The sequence below is a fragment of the Fragaria vesca genome, linkage group LG1, assembly GCF_000184155.1.
Source record: "Fragaria vesca subsp. vesca linkage group LG1, FraVesHawaii_1.0, whole genome shotgun sequence".
Taxonomy (NCBI): Eukaryota; Viridiplantae; Streptophyta; class Magnoliopsida; order Rosales; family Rosaceae; genus Fragaria; species Fragaria vesca.
In genome coordinates this window covers 14,776,116-14,796,774 of record NC_020491.1, presented here as the reverse complement: position 1 = coordinate 14,796,774, position 20,659 = coordinate 14,776,116, and the positions used below count along the sequence as shown (strand labels likewise).

At 38.9% G+C, this 20,659-nt stretch overlaps 4 protein-coding genes across 4 annotated transcripts in view; 2 read left to right on the top strand and 2 right to left on the bottom strand.

Moving 5' to 3' along the window:
- The first annotated feature begins 5,492 nt into the window (after nt 1-5,492).
- Nucleotides 5,493-7,652, top strand: LOC101297480 (pentatricopeptide repeat-containing protein At3g49710-like). Its single transcript, XM_004288235.1, has one exon. It carries the CDS (start codon nt 5,493-5,495, stop codon nt 7,650-7,652), a length of 2,160 nt encoding a protein of 719 aa, XP_004288283.1.
- Nucleotides 7,653-8,249: 597 nt separating this feature from the next.
- Nucleotides 8,250-11,004, bottom strand: LOC101297186 (uncharacterized protein At3g49720-like). Its single transcript, XM_004288234.1, has 7 exons — nt 10,806-11,004; nt 10,490-10,650; nt 10,350-10,389; nt 10,155-10,193; nt 9,594-9,968; nt 9,015-9,070; nt 8,250-8,456 (listed from the first exon to the last, which is right to left on the bottom strand). The coding sequence occupies exons 2-7, from the start codon at nt 10,601-10,603 to the stop codon at nt 8,304-8,306; spliced, it is 777 nt and encodes a 258-aa protein (XP_004288282.1). The 5' UTR covers nt 10,604-10,650; nt 10,806-11,004; the 3' UTR covers nt 8,250-8,303.
- A 522-nt stretch (nt 11,005-11,526) lies between these two features.
- LOC101300293 (GTP-binding protein At3g49725, chloroplastic-like) lies at nt 11,527-15,389 on the bottom strand. The gene is made up of 13 exons (XM_004289323.1): nt 14,987-15,389; nt 14,802-14,864; nt 14,645-14,709; nt 14,471-14,560; nt 14,280-14,392; nt 14,103-14,171; nt 13,536-13,677; nt 13,400-13,455; nt 13,246-13,296; nt 13,062-13,116; nt 12,912-12,968; nt 12,532-12,651; nt 11,527-12,445 (listed from the first exon to the last, which is right to left on the bottom strand). Exons 1-13 carry the CDS (start codon nt 15,387-15,389, stop codon nt 11,942-11,944), a joined length of 1,788 nt encoding a protein of 595 aa, XP_004289371.1. The 3' UTR covers nt 11,527-11,941.
- A 2,422-nt stretch (nt 15,390-17,811) lies between these two features.
- LOC101300002 (probable pectinesterase 29-like) overlaps nt 17,812-20,659 on the top strand; it is a 9,787-nt gene continuing 6,939 nt past the window's right edge. The window contains exon 1 of the mRNA XM_004289322.1: nt 17,812-17,877. Coding sequence (XP_004289370.1) covers nt 17,812-17,877 — 66 coding nt within the window. The remainder of the gene's footprint in view (nt 17,878-20,659) is intronic.

The window sequence follows — 20,659 nt, the reverse complement described above, 5'->3', positions numbered from 1 at the left end:
AGAAATAAGACTCTAGCTTGCTGTACCATGCCCGAGGAGCTTGCTTGAGTCCGTATAACGCCTTCTTGAGCTTATATACTTTGTTTTCTTCCCCCTTCACTTCAAAGCCCCGCGGTTGCTCAACAAACACAGCTTCATTTAAGTCTCCATGAAGAAAAGCACTCTTAACATCGAGCTGGTACACACTCCATCCTTCGCAAGCAGCACGAGCTAGGATCATACATATGGTGTCCCAACGAGCAACCGGAGCAAAGATTTCATTATAGTCGATCCCATGCTGTTGTGTGTATCCCTTGGCCACAAGCCTTGCTTTGTACTTTTCAACATCACCCTTCTCATTTAACTTGGTCTTAAACACCCATTTTACTCTTATCCTTTTCACTCCAGCTGGTAAAGTAGTCAATTCCCATGTTCCATTTTTCTCAATAGCTTCAATCTCCTGCTCCATTGCTTCTCTCCACCTCTGACTCTTGGCAGCTTCTTCGAATGACACAGGATCATTGGAGGCAGTAAACATCATCAAATTAGTCACTTCTTCCTCAGACAAACCTTCATTAGTCACTTCTGCTTCAGACAAACCTTCACCACTTACATAATCTTCCGTCCAATATGGCACCCTTCTTTCTCTTGTTTACCTCCCTTGAACCAGACTTGGAAGACTATGTTCAACTCCATCATTTGACGTCGAACCCGAACCATTTGCTAAAACTTCAAACTGCTCTTCCTCTTCACAAATACTTTCTTCATCATTTCCTTGCTACTCTTCATCATCGCTCCACTCTAGGGCTGTGTTGCTAGCTCCTTCAACTGTTTTACTCCATTCTCACTTCTTGTTCTCTTCAAATACCACGTCCCTGCTAATAATCACCTTCTTTGAAACAGGATCATACATTCTATAGGCTTTAGATTCCTCGCTCAAGCCCAAGAAAACACACTGGAGACTCTTGTCATCAAGCTTCTGCCTTTTTTTGTCGGGGATGTGAACATGTCTGATACAGCCAAACACCCTGAAATGGTTCACTGAAGGTTTAAATTCACACCATGCCTCCTCTGGTGTCTTGTCCTTCACTGCAAGAGTAAGACACCGGTTGAGCAAGTGAACTGTCCAATTAACCGCTTCTGGCCAGAATTCTTTAGGAACAAGCATCTCAGTCAACATACATCGCACCATGTTCATGATCGTCCGGTTCTTTCGCTCCGCAACGCCATTCTGTTGTGGAGTGTAGCTTGCGGTAAGTTGTCTAGCAATACCATTTGAGCTGCAATACTCATTGAATTCCGTGAGGTGAACTTTCCTCCTCTATCAGTTTGAAGACAGCATATAGCATTTCCAGTTTCTTTCTCTACCAGACTTTTGAACTTTTTGAACATACTAAGTGCTTCTGACTTGAGATTCAAAAAATAAGTCCATAACTTTCTGCTATAATCATCAATGAATGTGATTATGTACCTTTTATGGCTGTTGGACTCAAGAGTGATGGGGCCACAGATATCAGCATGTACTAGTTGCAGCTTCTGAGTAGCTCTCCACAAACTCTTCTTGGGAATGACCTCTCGATGTTGCTTCCCTACCATACATATTGTGCACACCTTTGAGGAAGGAATGAGAGAAGGCATGCCTTTCACCATCTTCTTGTAGGACAGAGTTCTCTAACCCTTTAAATGTAGGTGGCCAAATCTACGATGACATAAATCAATTTGATCTTCTTATGTGACTTTGAAACATGCAGGAACTGAATCTTGAGTTTGTGTGTTCATTTCAGCAAGAAGAACAAATTAACATCCGATTAGCGGACATCTGCGTCTGCATAATTAGTCCTCGAGCAGGATGATAAATCTTGCATACTCCATATTGTATTAGAATGGCCAACTTTCGTTCTTGCAGCTGACCAATACTAAGCAAATTATTCTTAAGCTCAGGCAAATAATACACCTCTGTTATCACCTGATTTATTCCATTGACTCGCAACTTGATGCTTCCTTTCCCCATTACTGTCATCTTGGTGTTGTTGCCGAGTTTCACAGTATGTCTGAAAGTCTCATCTAGATGAACAAACCACTGCTTGTCTCCAGTCATATGATTGCTACAACCAGAGTCCAGGAACCACACTGCCTCTCTCCTAGAGTTGTGAAGATCCACATGAGCCATCAACAACATCTCTTCTTCTTCGTCAAGTTCGGCAAAATGAGCACCCTTTTCCCAACTAGGGCACTCATATTGAAAGTGTCCTAGCTTGTGGCACTTGTAGCATTCTACAAGAGCCTTGTTAGGGAGTTGTCTTCCTCTACCTCATCCCCTACCGCTGAAGCCTCCACGTCCTCTTCCTTGACCACCAAAAGTGTCTTCAACGATAACTTTCAGGGCTTGTTCATCACCTCCATTCTTCCGGAATTTTTGCTCGTGGACAAGCAACGAGCTCTACAACTCATCCACAGAAAGAGTCTCAGTATTTTTCGACTCTTCAATGGAGCACACAATATAGTTGAACTTCTCAGTCAGGTGCGCAAAATCTTTTCAACAATCTTCACGTCCGGCATGTCCTCTCTATATTTGCGCATATCATTGGCCACAACCATGACCCTTGAGAAGTAGCTTGTAACTATTTCTCCAACCTTCATCTCTAACACCTCAAAATCTCTTCGCAAAGCTTGGAGATGAGCTCGCTTCACTCTCCTATTCCCCTGATATTTCCTCTTCATAGGATCCCACAGCTGTTTGGAGGTGTCCTTTTGAAGAATGGTCTTCAAAATGGACTTGTCAATGGACTGAAACAAATAATTCTTTGCCTTGAGATCCTTCAACCTCAATTCCTCCAAAGTTTTCCTTTGAGCTGCAGTCAGCGTTTCTACATCTGTCGGTTCAGAAAAACCTATTTCAATGAGTCCCCAATACTCTTTTGACGCAACAGATTCTCCATGAGCATACTCCAATGCTCATAATCCCCATCGAATTTTGGAATGCTTGGTTGAGCAAAATTGCTCCCTTCAGCAGTTGCCATCTCTGACGCACTCTTCTCCTCTTAGTGTTTCACTCAAACACACCAAGTGTTTCACTCTTGCTCTCTCGTTAGGATACTGCGGTTCCTAACCTCTCACTCTCAGATCAGGCCCCTATGTGGGGCTCTGATACCACTTTGTTGTGTATTAGAGCTCTGAACAATCAACTCAACTAAGATAGAATTCAAAGCTTGTGTTTATTCAATGAATGATACCACGGCTTTATACAAGCCTTACAAAACAGAAAAGCAAAAACTAGGCCACCACAATCTCATAGCCTAAAGATGTGGTCAATCTGTTACAGGAATGAATCAAACCTAACCTACATCCCTACAAACAAGGGAATTATTAACAGAAGCAACAACTAAATGCAGACTCAGTCATAACAGTCCTAACAGCAACTTTAGTCAAATTAAGCACATTCTTCTCGTTACCATCGCTAGAGTGGATCCGGCAAAACTGAAAACACCTGCAATATGTCAGAAAAACACATACCAGAAGATATTATAGTGAGAATCTTCTACAGATTGCCGGTCAAATCTCTATTCCGATTCACCTGTCTTTCAAAAAAGTGGTGTTCCATTATATTGTCTGATTCAAATTTCGCCAAATCCCATTCCAAAACAGCTATAGAGCAGCAAACCCCTGGTTGTTGTAGACTCCTCCTCTACGATAATAGAGATAGGTTGAGTTCGTCGGAGTTGAAGACGCCGTTCTTTGGAGATGATTCTACAGTCAGAAAGCTTAGTTGCCCATTCAAACAGCAACGAGGTATTGTCTTACTGTGCTCAGGCAATGGTTTGGTAGGTGCAGTTAATTATGATGATGATGGAAACTTCTATGTTTGGAACCCATCCAACTAGATTTTTCAAACAAATACCCGATTCTCGTGTTTCCTCAACACCATATGACATAGAGTACCATGGTTGTGGCTATTTATCTGCCACTGACGACTTCAAATTTCTCGTAGCCGGAAAAGAGAAGGAGAAGAAAACAAGTGGCGGTTGAGATCTTCTCATGGAGAGCTCAAGTCTGGAAAGCAATTGAAATCCCTAAGGACATGTTTATCGAGTGTAATGGTATTCTTTTAAATGAGGCACTTCACTGGCTTGTGTGTCTGGTGGTAATAAAGTCATCCTCTTTGCATTTGATCTGGCAAAGGAGGAGTTCCGGAGGATGTCGATGCCTGTCGTTGATGAAGGCGATAAGCTTTTCGACGGTATCACGGTTTATATGGGAAAATGCCTCTGTTTGTATCGTTTTTTGAATGAATCATATTGTTACAAACATTTTGGTGAATATAATAGCTCTATTGATTTGTGGATGATGAGAGAATATGAGGTGGGTGACTCTGGACTAAATTTTGTAGGTTAAGGTTTTCCAATATACCTAGGTATATTTAATTATAAACTCAGACCCCTCTTGGTCATGGAGGATAGTATGCTTGTGGGGAAATGGACTTACAAGACTGACGCTGAGGCGATAAGGGTCGGTTATGATGGGGTGGTTCTTGAAACAAATGTGCTTATGGATAGTGGATGTCAAAGTTTGGAATATGAAGAGAGTTTACTCAGGTTGGATGATTATGATGTGGTGGAAGAACGAATGCCAACGAATGCCCAGAGACTCATAACCCACTGAAACAAGGTTATGCGAGTTTTATGTTTATGATCTCTTATAGCTGGTTCAGTACTTTTCTGTTCATGGACTTTAATTAATTTGCATTTTGTACGTTTAACGACTTTTTATTATATAGTAATAGTCTTTCTGCACGTGCAGAAAAGACGTACTCACGCATGCGATTTATTTGTTTTTAACTTAATACCCTCATTTCTTTTTTCCGTTAAAGGGATGTTTATTTCATGATATAGGGTACATCTCTTAATATCCTCCTTTCTTTCTATAGAGAACATAATTAAAGGAGGATACATCTCTTTAATTTAAGTATAATTTTATAATGTTAGTTTGAATCAGTCTACGAGTCTCTACATATTTACAATCGATTTTGCGTCCTGAAGGTTTTTCTTTTCAAGATATGTAGGCACCCAACCTTGTACTTTGGAGTACCTGTCTGCTGGCCGGACCCTAAGCTAGCGCTCTAGCTTTGTGTTCCGGTTGGATGGACCTCACCGATAAATCTGTTATAGTTGATGATAGCATTGGCAGTCCCATATTTTACACGCTCACACACCACGTACTTCACTCATGACCACCTCTGAGGACAAGCAATGAAATAGATACAATTGTGTTCGAAGTTCAAACACTGAAAACTCTCGACTACTAACAATGCTTGATCTCCCAAGCTTCGCAACCAGCTGACTGCATCGGCGAAACCATTATTCACATGTCACTAGGTTTATTTCTTAGATTTGTCCTGTTAGAATCAAGAGGTCTCCTCCGGACTCGACCGAGTATATGCCGCCTTTTAAACAAAAATGCAGCCCAAGAGTGAGAGACATGACCGGCATTGATTTTCTCCCATATGTTTGTTTTAGATGAAGCAAGTGACATGGACATTCCAAACCTTCCGCAACGTATTAAAGACATGCATAGCCGAGAGAGACCTTTACACAGGCAAAGCCCTCCACGCCCTCTACTTCAAGTCCCTCATTCCTTCTTCCACCTACATTTCCAACCACTTCATCCTTCTCTACTCCAATTCCCGCCGCCTCCTCTCCGCCCGCAACGCCTTCTGCGCCACTCACGACCCCAATGTCTTCTCCTACAACGCCATCATCGCCGCCTATGCTAAACAATCGCAGACCAAACTTGCACACCAACTGTTCGACGAAATTCCTGAACCGGACTTGGTCTCTTACAACACTCTCATTTCGGCTTATGCCGAAAGGGGTGAGACTGAGAAGGCATTGGGGTTGTTTGGTAGGATGAGAGAGGTGGGTTTAGACCCGGATGGGTTTACTATCTCGGGGGTGATCACCGGGTGTTGCGACGATGTTGGTTTGATCAGGCAGTTGCATTGTGTGGTGGTTCGAGGGGGGTTTGATTGGTATGTTTCAGTGAGCAATGCACTGCTGAGTTACTATAGTAAAAATGGGTTGTTGGAGGAGGCGAAGAGGGTGTTTAGTTTGATGGGAGGAATGCAAGATGAAGTGACATGGAACTCAATGATTGTGGCGTATGGGCAGCACCGAGAAGGGTTGAAGGCGTTGGGGCTGTTTCAGGAGATGGTGAGGAGGGGGTTTAGTGTGGACATGTTTACATTGGCTAGTGTTTTGACTGCGTTTACTTGCGTGGAGGACTTGTTGGGTGGGCTTCAGTTTCATGCTAAGTTGATCAAAACTGGTTTTCACCAGAATTCTCATGTTGGGAGTGGGCTGATTGATTTGTATTCCAAGTGTGCTGGTGGCATGTCGGAATGTAGGAAAGTGTTTGAAGAGATTCCTGCGCCGGATTTGGTTCTTTGGAACACGATGATTTCCGGATACTCTCAGAGTGACGAGTTTTCTGAAGATGCTATTGATTGCTTGCGGCATATGCAACGTGTTGGTTACTGCCCTGATGATTGCAGTTTTGTCTGTGTGGTTAGTGCATGCTCTAATTTGTCGTCGCCCTTCCAGGGGAAGCAGATACATGCCCTGGCAATCAAATCTGAGATCCCTTCTAATAGAATTTCAGTGAACAATGCTCTAGTTGCAATGTACTCAAAATGCGGGAAACTTCAGGATGCAAGAAGGTTATTTGATAGGATGCCGGAGCATAATACTGTCTCTTTGAATTCGATGATTGCAGGTTATGCACAGCATGGGATCGGGATGGAATCATTATGCCTTTTTGAACATATGCTTCAGACAAATGTAGTTCCTACAAGTATAACCTTTATCTCTGTCCTTTCTGCTTGTGCTCACACTGGAAAAGTGGAGGAGGGTAGGAAGTACTTCAGTATGATGCAGGAGAAGTTCGGAATCAAACCAGATGTAGGACATTACTCATGCATGATTGATCTTTTAGGTCGAGCAGGCAAACTGGGTGAAGCTGAGAGGCTCATTGAGGCGATGCCGTTCAGCCCTGGCACCATTGGTTGGGCTACATTACTCAGTGCCTGTAGAACGCATGGAAATATTGATCTAGCAGTTGAGGCAGCCAATAAGTTTCTTCAGTTGGAACCTACAAATGCTGTTCCATATGTTATGCTGTCGAATATGTACTCTAGAGCTGGAAAATGGGATGAGGTAGCAAAAATGAGAAAGTTGATGCGAGATAGAGGAGTGAAGAAGAAACCAGGTTTAAGTTGGATTGAGGTGAATAAGAGGGTACATGTTTTTGTGGCTGAAGAAAGCTCCCACCCAATGATTAAAGAAATTCATGAATACTTGGAGGAGATGTCAAGGAAGATGAAGAAAGCTGGGTACGTGCCTGATGTAAGATGGGCCTTGGTAAAGGATGATGAAACTGTGGAAGGAGAGAAGGAGATAATGTTAGGGCATCACAGTGAAAAGTTAGCAGTTGCTTTCGGTTTGATCTCGACTAGAGAAGGGGAGCCTATACTGGTGGTGAAGAACCTGAGGATATGCGGTGACTGCCACAATGCAATCAAGTTTATCTCTGCCATTGCTGGAAGGGAAATCACTGTGAGGGATGCCCACAGGTTTCATTGCTTTAAGGATGGGCAGTGCTCTTGTGGGGATTATTGGTAATGAGTGCATGACCTTCAGTTTTATTTTTACGAAAATTGAAGACCGGCTTCTGCAAGCAGTTAGCTTTAAAGTGGCTGTTGCAACAAGTTAACTCAATTTTGTTGGGCATTTAAGTTGGTTCTTCTGCAGCGACCTATGGATTCTTGATCCTGATTAATGTATCAAAATAGAAGTTTACCAGATGAAGTCAAAAGATAGAACTGGCTGCTCCTTTTTCTTCTCCTCATCAAATAGTAAGGTTTGTTATAGACCTGTTGAACAGGGTTGCTCATTACAATTCTGTTTAAAGAAATTCAAGTGCTAATAAGTTACCATACACAGAAATTAGGTAGTCAGAGTTGCAGAGAACGAACGCGGTGAGTTGCAGAAAACCAAATTCACGAATAGTTGAATACAATAACTATATCAAGCAGAGTACAAATTCAATCGAATCAGCATACATATTACCCTATATTCCATCAACTATGTCCACCAATGGTGAATGTTCACAACAGAAGATATGACATCCTTTACTATATCTTTTACCTCAAATAACCCAGCAGCCAGCTAAATAAATAACCTGCTTTCAATGACGGCTAAGAAATTCTTTTTCTCTTTGGCAGCCTTGTTGCGGTACCAAAATTTATGAATCAACGTGTTGTGATCTCTATATTAGTGATATGAGTTAAGGTGAAACACTTGACAGCTTGGCGAGTATGACCCCTGTGTTGCTGCCTGCTCAAACTTCTTGCTTGCAGCTTCATTTTCTTCTAAGCTGGTCTGGACAAAATAGCGTACCCACCAAGAAGTACTCCTCATTTTGGCCTAATGAAGTGAAACATATGTCAACAAGTCAAAAGGCTGAAATTAAGGTCGAATATCAGATACAAACTAATATTACCCTCCAAAAAATAAATAAAAAGCTCTTCTGTAGACGGAACAAATCATACAAAGACGTGATCCAGATCAAAAGGCTGGTTGCTTTAACAACTAAAATCTAAGAGGACCAGGTTCCCATCTATTCTAAATCTCCTATTATTATTAAAGGGTATAGATCAAAAGGTTGATTGCTTTAACAACTCAAATCTAAGAGGACCAGGTTCCCATCTATTCTAAATCTCCTATTATTATTAAAGCGTAGAAGGACCATGACCAGCTTTATGCTGCCCCACCAATCATACACTTGGTAAGATCATACTTAGAGTCTCTGATATTAAGATCACGCTTAAAATCTTAAATTCCAGTCATTTGTATGCATATTGAGTAATGACATCCTAGTGTCCTACTGATATATGCTCTTCCAGATTCAGAACAGTAAAAGATAGATAATTGAAAACAATCAGAAGTAACTTGCAGAGATAACAGAACAACAGAAATACTTACAGGACGTCCAAATTTCGATAACTCAGATAGTTTAGCTTTCTGTTGACCAGGGAAACCTAACAAAAAAGAAATAGCAATGATTTCAAAAATCAGTATTTCCATGATAAAGATCAAGCAAAACTACAATACTTTTTGTGTATACCATAATGTCAAATATAATGAGAAACCAGTAAGCTAAGACATTGAGTGTAATCTGTCCTAAAAAATAACAAAGAGGGAAAGAATTAATAACTTAATCATTTGTGTACAATACGCTCCAAGAGCTCTAAATTATGATGAAATGGTTTTAGAATCAGGGTACTTCGAGTTCAGTATCATTAGTATAGATTATCAAAAGCCAAGACCTATAGAATCCACTAAGATCAAAGCATTCTGCTGGGGTATGTACATCTGTCTGCAAGGACAAAAATTGCTAACCATCTTTAAATTCATTTAAGATCTGATGCATAGATCAAAGAGCACTGCTAGAGCGCAGCTACCTCATGTAGTCTGAATTAGTTTTTGACGAAATTCTAATCTACAGAATATATGAAGATGCTACACTACTTCAGAGGCTATAAATATATACAAAATGGTTACCTGAAAAAATAACAAGACCATCAATAGACACCCTTGCAATTTCTGGAAGAGTCTTATTCAGATATTTCGGGGAGAGGTAATCCAAAGCATCTGAAACAATCACAAGAGAGAAGGACTTTGCTTTGTATGGTAGAGGGAACTTAATGTCAGCCACACGCACAATGCCTTTGCGTATAAGACTCTTGCAATGGCTATCAGTATCCTCTATCTCATATGGTTCCACACCCCATGCTTCAGTTTCCTGCTCTTTCAACAACGCAGAGACAACTGAACAAGTATCAGGGCCAATGTGCAGAACTTTGTGCATGCTTCCACTATACGCTTTCTGCAGATACGGTATCGCTCTTTGAACTTCCAACGTGCATGAGAAGTCCCCTAATTAGAAAAGAAAATGACAGTCTGATATCAGTACAAAAAGAAAATCTGACAGATCCAAATCCGTAAACTTAAAACGACATATCATAACGCATAGAAAAGCCCGCAAGACAAACATGAGAAGCGGAATAACATAAAATCTAGAAACCATCGAGAAAAACAAAAGTTAAAAATCCGAATAACTACCTTCAACTCTGCTAACTATCTTGCTACCCCCAAAGGCACCTGAAAATAATTCAAGATCAGAGCATTTCAATCAGTTAACTTGTATCAAACTAGATAACAAGTAACTCGAATAATTGAAATTCCATAATGATCCTTCCAATTCTAACTGATTGACAAAACAACTAAACTTAACGCAAGCTAGAAATTGACACAAACCTGAGCCTTTATAAACATAGCCGATTAGAAGAATAGCTCCCTGCACATTTCAACCAAAATAACGAACACATCCTATTAAATTTCGAAACACAATGATTTATACAATCAAATTCACACACATTGAATCAACAAAACCTTACCACAACTACAAGCCCTATGGATAACAAGGGAGATGATTTCGATTTCGAGTTGAAGGCTCCGGCAAACGGAAAGTTGCCGTTCCGGCGCGTGGATCCCACCTGCCTCCGCGACATGACTGCTGCTTCTTCTTCGCAGGAAATGAATCCAAAAATGTTCTACACTGCAAAATTACAGAGTGTTACAAATCGAAAACAACGGAAACACAGATCCAGGTAGCGAAATGCGAACGGAAACAGCTCGGGATTCCGGTTCTGATTTTTCGCGCGAAACAAAACAAATTTCAATCGGAAACGGAATCGGAATGAATGAACTGACCTGAGATCAGCAGGACGTCAGCAGCACATTGACGAGTTTAGGGATTGGCAATGCTTCTGGATCTTAGATCTGTGAAACGAAAAGGAGAAACAGAGAGGAAAAGAAAAAAGGGCTTCTATTTTTCTCTCTTTGGATTTGGCTTTAGCTTATAGCCTGAGAGAGAGAGAGAGAGACTTGTGTAGTGGGAATGGTGTGTGTCGTATTATATATGGGCGGTGTGTACGTAGATATATAATTGTGGGTGTACGTCGTAATTATGAATGGCTCAAAGGAACGCGCCATACTAGTGTCGGCGGGTGATCTTTTGCCTTCTGATGGGTGTGGGGTAGTCTGGGCATTATGTTCCTCATTTTTATTAATTACAAAATTTTAGTGGATTTTGATCTAAATCTCATTCCATTTTTCGGGTGGCATTCCATTTGGTTGGAATGTGGATTCTTCTCTCATTCTTGATTTAGGGTGTTTCGCATTAATTTGCTTATATCGTATTTCTCAAATGAATTTTCGCTTATTTTAGATATTTCCTTGCAGGCATGGTTTGGTACATATACATTGTAATCAACACAACTGAAGAAGTCTCCCGAACTTTTATTTCCACTAGTATTATGGGTGTCTAATAATTTTTGTGAGATTTTAGCTTAATCCCTCTCCTTTGTATTTTATTTTCATTTTTCTTATTTTAAGAGAATAGGAAGAATCTCCTATCCACCTATCACACGCATATAAAAAGAGGGGGTGTGGCCTTTTTTAAACATTATAGCTATAAAGATGTTAATTAAAAATTAAAGTATAAAAAAACTAAACAAAACTACAAGAGAAGAGATGTGTAAGACACATTCCACATTTCTTCAACCAAAATTGCTTTTCTCTATTGAGAAAAAAAAAAATTGCTTTTATTTTCTACTAGGGTACAAACACACAAGGGAAGGAGCCTCCCAACGGCTAAAGCTTGACGAAATGTTCAAACTGATGTACTTGGAAGAAACTTGGATGCTAGAATATCTTCAGAGTCCTTTGTTGACATTTATTCTGCCATGAGCCACCACCATTGCTTCCTGAAGAATTGCTCTATAGTTGTCGGTTACCCCTGTCCTTCAGGGATAGCATAATTGAACAAACATCTTCACATGCATTTATCATTGTTCAGCTACTATACCCTCCTCCTCTGTGCGAGGGGGCCTCCATTTTCGATCAAATACACCCTTTTGTACGACATTCGGGACCTTCAGTTTCTCGTCAATGAGCTCCAACAACTCTTGCAAGCCAACTCCAGTTATGGCAGATGTTCTAACATGTGGACCGGATGGAACTTGTGATTGCAATTCCTTATCTACGGCCCAGTCCTTAAGGTACTCACTTTGTTGGTCATCAGCAGTGTTCGAGCCCACACCCAAACCACCTTCAACCCAAGGATCTTGATTATCTTCTAATTGGTAATTGAGTTCTTGGTCATCCATGGCTTCAAGATTCTCCGCTGACATCTCAGACAAAGGATCATCAGCCTTATAGTTTGCTTCTCCTGGTGATAGCTCAGATTCCACATAGTTATCTTCTCCTGAAAGGCTGCTCACCTCACCATCTTCACCATCCTCAAGAGATTCCTTAACATCCATTCCCCCATCCTCTCCCTCATTGTCAATCTGCAGAATCAAAAAAGACACAGTAGCATCAGTTCTTTTAGGTTTATTTATGTTCAGAAAGTGTACAATGGGAACAGTACCGATACCTTATTCCAAACTTCAATCATATTCTCAAGCTTCTCCCTGGATACGCCAATTTGCTCAAGGACATGTAATACAGTTGATCGGTGCTCCTCAAGATTAGGAGCAGTGCAATCCAACACATGCTGCAAGGATAAAGCTATCACCATCAGACATGTCATGTGTACCACACTACTATCACATTAACTATCAGTGAATATTTCATCTCCCTACTGTGTTCTATGTGCTTCATTGTCAATTCATATCATATGATGTATGATATCAAAATAGAAGCTCAGGGACATGTCAAAGATTGATTTCATTTTTGCATATCTTAATGTGTTATCATAAGATCTCGTTTGTATATAAATGCAAACGACCTGAAATAAAGGAGAAGTAATCGTACCACAAGCAGATCAGCCTCTGCAACTTCTTCTAAAGTCGCATGAAATGCTTCCACTAACTGCACAAGCAAGTTTTACAAAGGTAATGAAGAGGATTAAAATTAAAGACAAGATAGAGTAAATAAGGAAAGTAGAGAACATGGTTTCCATACCTGCACTGGCAAATCTGAAATAAATCCTACTGTATCGCTAACAAGCACTTTCTTCCTGAACATTTGAAACTCAGAATAAGTGAGAAAGAAGCTCTAGAAAGTCATCCAATAAAAACCATCAGTACAATGTCAAAGTACATTAGCAATAAAAATAGTTGTCAGATTCAAGTTTCAACCACATTACCCTGAAGGAAGACGTACACTTCTCAATCTAGGATCAACTGTTGCAAACAATCTGCAAAATACAATACATCCACAAGATTTTGAAAATGAAGATCATGGCTTAGATACCAAATAATTTACTATTAAAGAGTACTCTATTAAGTCAAATATTTTACCGAGAATCACTGTAGAGATCACTATGAGAAAGGGCACTGACCAATGTGGATTTCCCCTGTCACAAGCAGTGAAATATTTCAGACCCTTGTGTAATACAAAAAGAACAAACAAAACCAAAAAAACTACACCACGTACAGCATTTGTATACCCCACAACAGCAACGGTAACTAAACCTTGACCAGAGCTTCCATGCCTCTTGCGAGAAGCGCGTTGCACAGCTCGAGTACGACGAACATCCTTAATCTGTTCTAGCAGACTACTCCTCCTTTCCATAATTCTGAGACAATAGCGATATTGAGTGCATGTAAGTATGCAAGGAGACATATGCCATAACGATGACCATATAGCAGTTCTTAATGCAGCACTTCTAAGAATCTGGTTTTCAATAATATACTCAACTATAAACTTCAATGAAGGAAAGAAAAAGAACTGTAAAAGAAAACCACAACGCAAAATAAAAGAGAAGAACTTTCATCATCAGGTTGTAAGTGGCTGATACATGCAAACTGCCATTTAGATTGGTGTAAACTCTCCAATTATATTTTAGCAAGAACCTTATCAAACATCTGAATGTATGAAACAACAAAAAAATGATTTCTTTGACTTCAAAAGCTAGGAAAGAGCCACTTGCAGTCAAGGGAACATAAAAACTATTGTGTCCAGCATAGAGATAACGTAAGATATCAGTATCATGAAATGAACCTTCGTCTTTGAAGTTGAAGTTCAGATTCTCCTGCACCACTAATGAATCCAGCTCCAGCACTTCCTCTCCTGAAATAGTACCATCAACAGTCAAAATCATTTCTTATAGTTCTATGTGCCACAGACTTGGTTAAATGTTTAGTCTATATATTTTTCCAAATTATAATACTACATTACCCTCGCGCGCTAACAATTTCGGCTTCTCCGCTCATTCCAAAACCTAAGCGTCCACCTGGGCCACGCATTCGTATAAGTCTTGATTTCTTATACATCAGTGCAGCTAACTCGGCCTGAAAAAGGGGCCCATGGCCAAAGGTCATTCAAAAGTCCCTCTAGCATACTAACTCAACTAAAGTTTGCAATGATACCTGCAGCTTTCCCTCCTTTGTGCAGGCATGAGCATTGAAAATCTCTATTATAAGACCCACACGGTCCAAGACTGGTTTTCCCAGCAATCTCTGTCAATCAGAACAGGACTACTAAAAATCAATTTCATCATCCACCAAAAAAAGGAAGCAAATCGAATAAGCAGAACTACTTGCCTCCAAGTTCCTCTGTTGAATTCCAGACAGAGTTGTATTCACAAAAATAGCATCCACTTCACCCTGTTGATTTCAAAATGCACATGAGCATAACATACGATGCGGACTAAATCTGACGAGATAAATAAATAAATCAAAGATAAAAAATGTCTTTCCTTCTCTTCCGCAGCATTCAGATAACACTTAACAGCTTCCAAAGTTCCTTTTCCAAAATATGTATCTGTACAAAATGTAATTGTGAATATTTTCAGTCACTAAAACAGATGACATATCTGCAATCCATCAAATCAAAATTGAAATAAGAATCACAGAATTGAATCAAAAGAGAATGTGAAAGCTGACCTGCACGAGTTTGGTGCCTTGCTAGTGGGTTTTGAACAACAACGTGTGGTGGTGTTTCCTTATCGCACAAATTGTTACCAAATGATCCATCTCGCTGTTCTTCAAGAGAGTTGGCGAGGCTGAGAGCTTCATTGAGCTTGGCCTGCAAGATAGAATCAGGACGAAGCCGGGGCTGGACCACAAATAGCCTTGGAGGGGCATTTGGATCTCTGTTCAAAAGCGAAACGACCTCATTTCTGTCCTCCTTCACTTGCTTTGATGACGTTGAGTAAAGAGAATAGGAGAACAAACTGGAAGAGGTGGATGGCGGTGATGGGGTTTGGTTCGGGAATGAACAATGAGGAACTCGGTTTTGGAAGAGGGACCTCAGAGGAGTCCGGTTGATAGAGATGGTTCTTAGCATCGAATAAATTATGTGAATTTTCTTTCTTCTGCAAAATAGATGTCATAGAAGTAAACCAGCAGTCTTTGGTAAACTGTGTTTTAAAAGATGCTGAGATCATAACATGGTTCCATTCAGTAAAATTATTATGGTGTAGAACTGTTGCAGATAAAAGGACCAACCAATTTTCCTTAAGACATTCTTTCAATGTACCAACACATCCAACGTTTAGTATTTACTAGACAAAAAGCCTGTGCACTGTTGCGGGGTGACGGAAACCAAAATTGTAACAGATACTTAATTTATAATCAGGCCCGACACCAAATCATTCATAACTGGTATTTAAGAAAATTAAAAAAAAAACTATTATCTGGTATTTGACACTCTCTATCCATTATGAGACTTTGAATTTGCGGCATTGAGCTCAATAATAACCATATCTATAGAAATTGGCATTCAAAAAAGTTAAACCTATAGAAAAAAAAAATGAAGGCCTCCAATTTACCCTTATATTAGTTATAAATTGGATGAAATGGTATGATCATATTGATGCAGCAGTATACTCTACATTCATACGGAGATAAAAAAAAATAAAAAGCAATATCTATCAATTGTAGTAATGCAACACAATATGATCAAATGAAACTATCAATTGGCAGACAAAACTTCATCTTTATGACAGACATCCAAAAGCTGAATTTACAGAGTCTATAAACGGTGTCTAAGGACTCTACAAACATTTCAAATTTCGATTTAAACTAAAACAGAACGCGGGAGTTTGAATGTAATAACATCCGGTGTCTTCCACTGGAAGACCTGCATATAATTTCTTGTATGTATTTCAGCTTTGCAACAGATTGACAAATATAAAAGAGAACACATGTTTAAAAACGAATATATTGAGGAATTTAAAGCAAATAGACAGCAATATTGTAGCCAAGATTGGGGGCAAAAAAAAAAAAAAAAAAAAAAACTATACCTTTACCCAGCAATTGATGTTGTCGATCTTGAATAAAAGCTTAATATCAACTGAACCTTTCGCTCTAGCTCAAAACAAACTCCTTTATTTCCTGCACAATAAACCTTTTGTTGAGATTTGGCATAATTCAAAAGCCACATTCTTTTCTTGATTTATATCATTCAATTCAATCACCTTCTTCACATTTGAATGTAAAGCTATAACGAAAATACAATTGAATTAGAAGAGAATGAAATGCTGCAAAAATGAAATCAATTAGCAAATAAAAGAATCAAAAATACAAATACAAAACCCAATATCAAAATCCAAGATCACAGTACTAATTACAAACCCAATGGCTGTGTTTGGTACACCGTATTGGATTTGATTTCAAATCCATTCCTGATCTGACTTGACTAAGATTGGATTGGAGATCTCCAACTCCTTTCCTATAACACGTTTGGTGTGGCTGATTGGATAAGCCAAAAATTTGCCTTTTTTTTCTTTTGATTAAAATCTGCCATTATAAACATTTTTTTCTCTTAGTATTTTTTTATTTTTTATATTTTCATGTCATTGTAACATTTTCTTCTTATTAATCTTTTTTTTCTTTTCTTGTCAAGCACTTATAATAATTAGATACAGAAATAAAAATAAAGCACTCATAAGCTAAAATATGAGATCGACAATATTCATAGGGAGGACATATAATTATTAATTAATAACTAAAATGGATCAATTGATAACTCAAGAAAAAAACCTCTTTTTATCTAATTTGAACACCTAAGAAAGAACTATCTAACTTACAAAAAGAAAAAAGAAAAAAAAAAAAAAGAAAGAAGAAGAACTCTCTAATTTGGTATGATCATCGTTGTTTGGTATAATCTTTTACATGAAGCCTTGAGTGATAGAAGACATGGTACATAGTGATAAACCATATTCTTTATCTTTGAACATGGCAAGCTTCCATATATACAGATAACTCTATATCAGGTGAACAATTAATGTGTTAAACACCTAATCTTTCAAGATATTTGGCAATCTATGTAGCACATGAATGATTTCAAGGAAACAAGCATGACACAATTGTTGTAACTTGCAGTAACTAAATCAAATTCAAGGTTGTGGAGTTGATCAAACGACAACTAGCAAGTTAGTTGCAGTAACAAAGACTCAAACAGGGTGAAAGATTACCAGAAGATAAACAAGTACCCATGAACCTTACTTGAGTCCATGAACCTTTATATTTCAGGTCACTACAGAATCACTAGAATGAATACAAACCGCAATTTTACTAGAAAATTCATATTACCCATGAATTACGTTAACAATACCAGATAAAATGGACGAAACCCATCAAATTGAGAGAGAAATTAATTACATTAGACTGAAGATGAATCTCTTTGAGAAAATAACAGCTAAGATCCATAAACAAGAGGTTAAAATTGAAGAGAAATTTACCCAGAAGACACCAAAATGAGAAAGATGGTTGGAGAAGGTCGGCTGCAGTCGCAAATGGTCGAAGCTGACCGGAAAATGGGAACGGAGCAGGTATATGAATGGAGCTCGCAGAGGAATAGATGGGTTTCGCGATTGTCGGCATCAGTCGCGAAAGACAGAAATGAAGCCGGATAAAATATATAACACCATTCTAACTGGATTTTTTATCTAGGTCTGACAAGATACGAGATTTCTGCCCCGATCATATCCGCGCGTCGACATGATATATATTTTCCTATCTAGCCCTTATATGAAGCGAAACAAACACGGCCATATGAATATGAATACCCCAAATCCGTGCATCAAAGAAAGGCACTAAACAAACAAAAAAAATGGAATTCCTTGATTTACGACAACGCCAAATACGCTCGAACACAAATCAATGAGCAAATAGTAACCCCAAACAGCAATTCGACCAAAGTATCAAAGAGACATTGTGAGAAACTTCTTTTGAATATTTAAAGACCGAAGTTAACAGAAATGAGAGCACTTAACAAATTTGAAAGAGAATGAAAGATAATAATCACTGGAACTTGAGACTGATTGATAAGCGATAAGATTAGATGTACCTGAGTCCTGAAGTCACAGTATTTGATCAATAAAAGGAGAATTGAAGAGTCTGTGGAAGTCTGCAGTTTAAGTGTAAAGTTAACAGGAAGAAGAAGGAAGAGTGACGACTGACGAGTGAAGGCGGTGATCCGGCAAAAGGTAAAAGTCTAGAGCTTTGTGGCAGGCTACTCAGTTGGGCTGGGCCTGGTGGACTGGACCCAGTATGTAATTGAAACGGGCCACTCGAGTGTATAACGTGTTGTAGTGTATATACGGTCACTAACTGACCAAGAGATTCATGCTCAACCATTTTTTGATAAATCTAAGTATGACTTAGCATGAATATCTTGATGAGTTAGTGACCGGATGTTGTAATTTAGCTAAGCCGCATTCTAATAGTGTAGTAGGCTAGTAGCAAACATGTTGTACAAGAAGCTAAGTCGTTTGATTAATGCTCATGCGAACATGATGATAGTTTAGGTATTAAAAAAAATTTAAGTAGGGGAGGGCATAAAAAACCTAAATTCTGGTCCCGTCCTGAAATTTGATGAGATGGGACGGGATCTAAGTCTAAAAACACTAGGCCCGTCCCATCCCGTCTTATAGAAAATCAACAGGACTAGACGCGGGACTGAAAAGTTGAGGCCCGTCAGGCCCATCCCATCCCATGTAAAATATAAACTAATCTGAGCTGTTGGTTTTCTTAAATGTTTTGATCTCGACCTTTGATTTTTGAACCCTAATACTAACTCACCTCTAAAGTTTCTGCAATCTTTCACTCTTTCAGTTTCATCCTAAAACGCGAAATCGAGCGAACCCAAAACCTCAATCCAACCAAACCTCAAAACCTCAATCGATGATGCTACTTGAAATTCCAATCCAGCCAAACCTCAAAGTAAAGGTGAGGCTATTGGGTACTGGTAATTATACATGATCTTATTGTACGTTCTCTTATCTCAAAATAAGTACTTCATATATGATCTTATTATACATTCTCTTAAAATGAATGAATCAGTAACAGGTTAATGTGATCATATTGTAGTTGTTCTTGTTGTATTAGGATTTATGTATACTTAATTTATCCAGCTGTGATCAGATTTATGTATACTTTAATGTGATCATATTGTAGCTGTTCTTCTGAGGTTCTTAGATATCCAACTGCTTATGAGTACTTATGAGTTAGATCCCCTGAGGTTTACAGAAACCAAGCGTAAGGAAGTGATCTTATATTTCTGAATAGTTTCTACTTTCTAGTGTTTGTATATATCTGTTTCTAAGTTCCTGTTTCTAGCATAAGACCTCCAATTGCAAAAGTGAAAAGGAAAAGGAAGTCTGTTGCAACCGTACCGGTTATGTAATTGAGTAATTGTCTAATTGATGTAGAACTAGGTTATATATGTGTATCTCTGTGAGGTCATCAAATTTCTTTTTCTTTATTTCTAGTTTGGAGTTTTGATATTGAGCCGGGATGGCGGGATTGGGCCCGTCTCGTCCCGGTCCTATCTACGACGGGACTTGCGTGGGATCAAGTCTTAAGAACGTAAGGCCCGTCCCATGTGTCACTACAACAAAAAACGTAAAATGCGACGAATAAATTTCCTTGCAAAATATCTATATTCCTCGCTTAAACTAATGAGCGAGGAAATCTGTTCGTCGCAAATTTTCCTTGCGTAAACCCCCTCACAGATTACAATATGTGAGGATTCTCAATTTCGTCACAAATTGGTAATTGCGAGGAATATAAATTCCTTACTGATTATTAATTGCAAAGAATCACAATTCCTCACTAATTTACAATTGTGATGAATACTATTCCTCACAGATCAACTAATGTGAGGAATACATTTTCCTCGTAAATTGGCTATTGCAAAGAATGTATATTCCTTGTAGATACAATTATGTGAGGAATTTGATTTCCTCATAGAACACAAATAGGAAGCTTTTTCTGTTTTTGCCACCTACTTTTTCATATGAATCTCTTCAAGATAGACATACAAGTTATTTGAGGTAAAAGAGGAAGAAATTGAGTTACTAAACATGCCAACTGATATTAGAAAAGTTAAGCTTACATACACAAAAGTGTTCAGCAATTACAATTCCAAAAGGTTTCAAACTAAAACATAGGTAATCCGGACTAAATAGTTCCTTAACTACACATGAAATTGAAGAGAAGTCCTAAATACATACTTAATTGTAACCCAAGGCTCCCTAGAGTCTCAGAGATCATTGATTCTATCAGAGAAGTCATCTCTACCTTCAAAATCATCTGCTTGTGTAACAACAT

Bases quoted from the DNA above. Each gene is read 5' to 3' on its own strand.
- LOC101297480 (XM_004288235.1), top strand. From the start codon at position 5,493: ATGAAGCAAGTGACATGGACATTCCAAACCTTCCGCAACGTATTAAAG.
- LOC101297186 (XM_004288234.1), bottom strand. From the start codon at position 10,603: ATGTCGCGGAGGCAGGTGGGATCCACGCGCCGGAACGGCAACTTTCCG. The intron at 10,194-10,349 runs GTTTGTGTCAAT...AATTATTTTCAG, and splicing joins CTATGTTTATAAAGGCTCAG to GTGCCTTTGGGGGTAGCAAG. The intron at 9,071-9,593 runs GTAACCATTTTG...CTTTTTTGTTAG, and splicing joins TGGTCTTGTTATTTTTTCAG to GTTTCCCTGGTCAACAGAAA.
- LOC101300293 (XM_004289323.1), bottom strand. From the start codon at position 15,389: ATGCTAAGAACCATCTCTATCAACCGGACTCCTCTGAGGTCCCTCTTC. The intron at 14,710-14,801 runs AGGAAAGACATT...TTTGAAATCAAC, and splicing joins TCTGAATGCTGCGGAAGAGA to AGGGTGAAGTGGATGCTATT. The intron at 12,446-12,531 runs GTATCGGTACTG...TTGATTCTGCAG, and splicing joins TGATTGAAGTTTGGAATAAG to ATTGACAATGAGGGAGAGGA.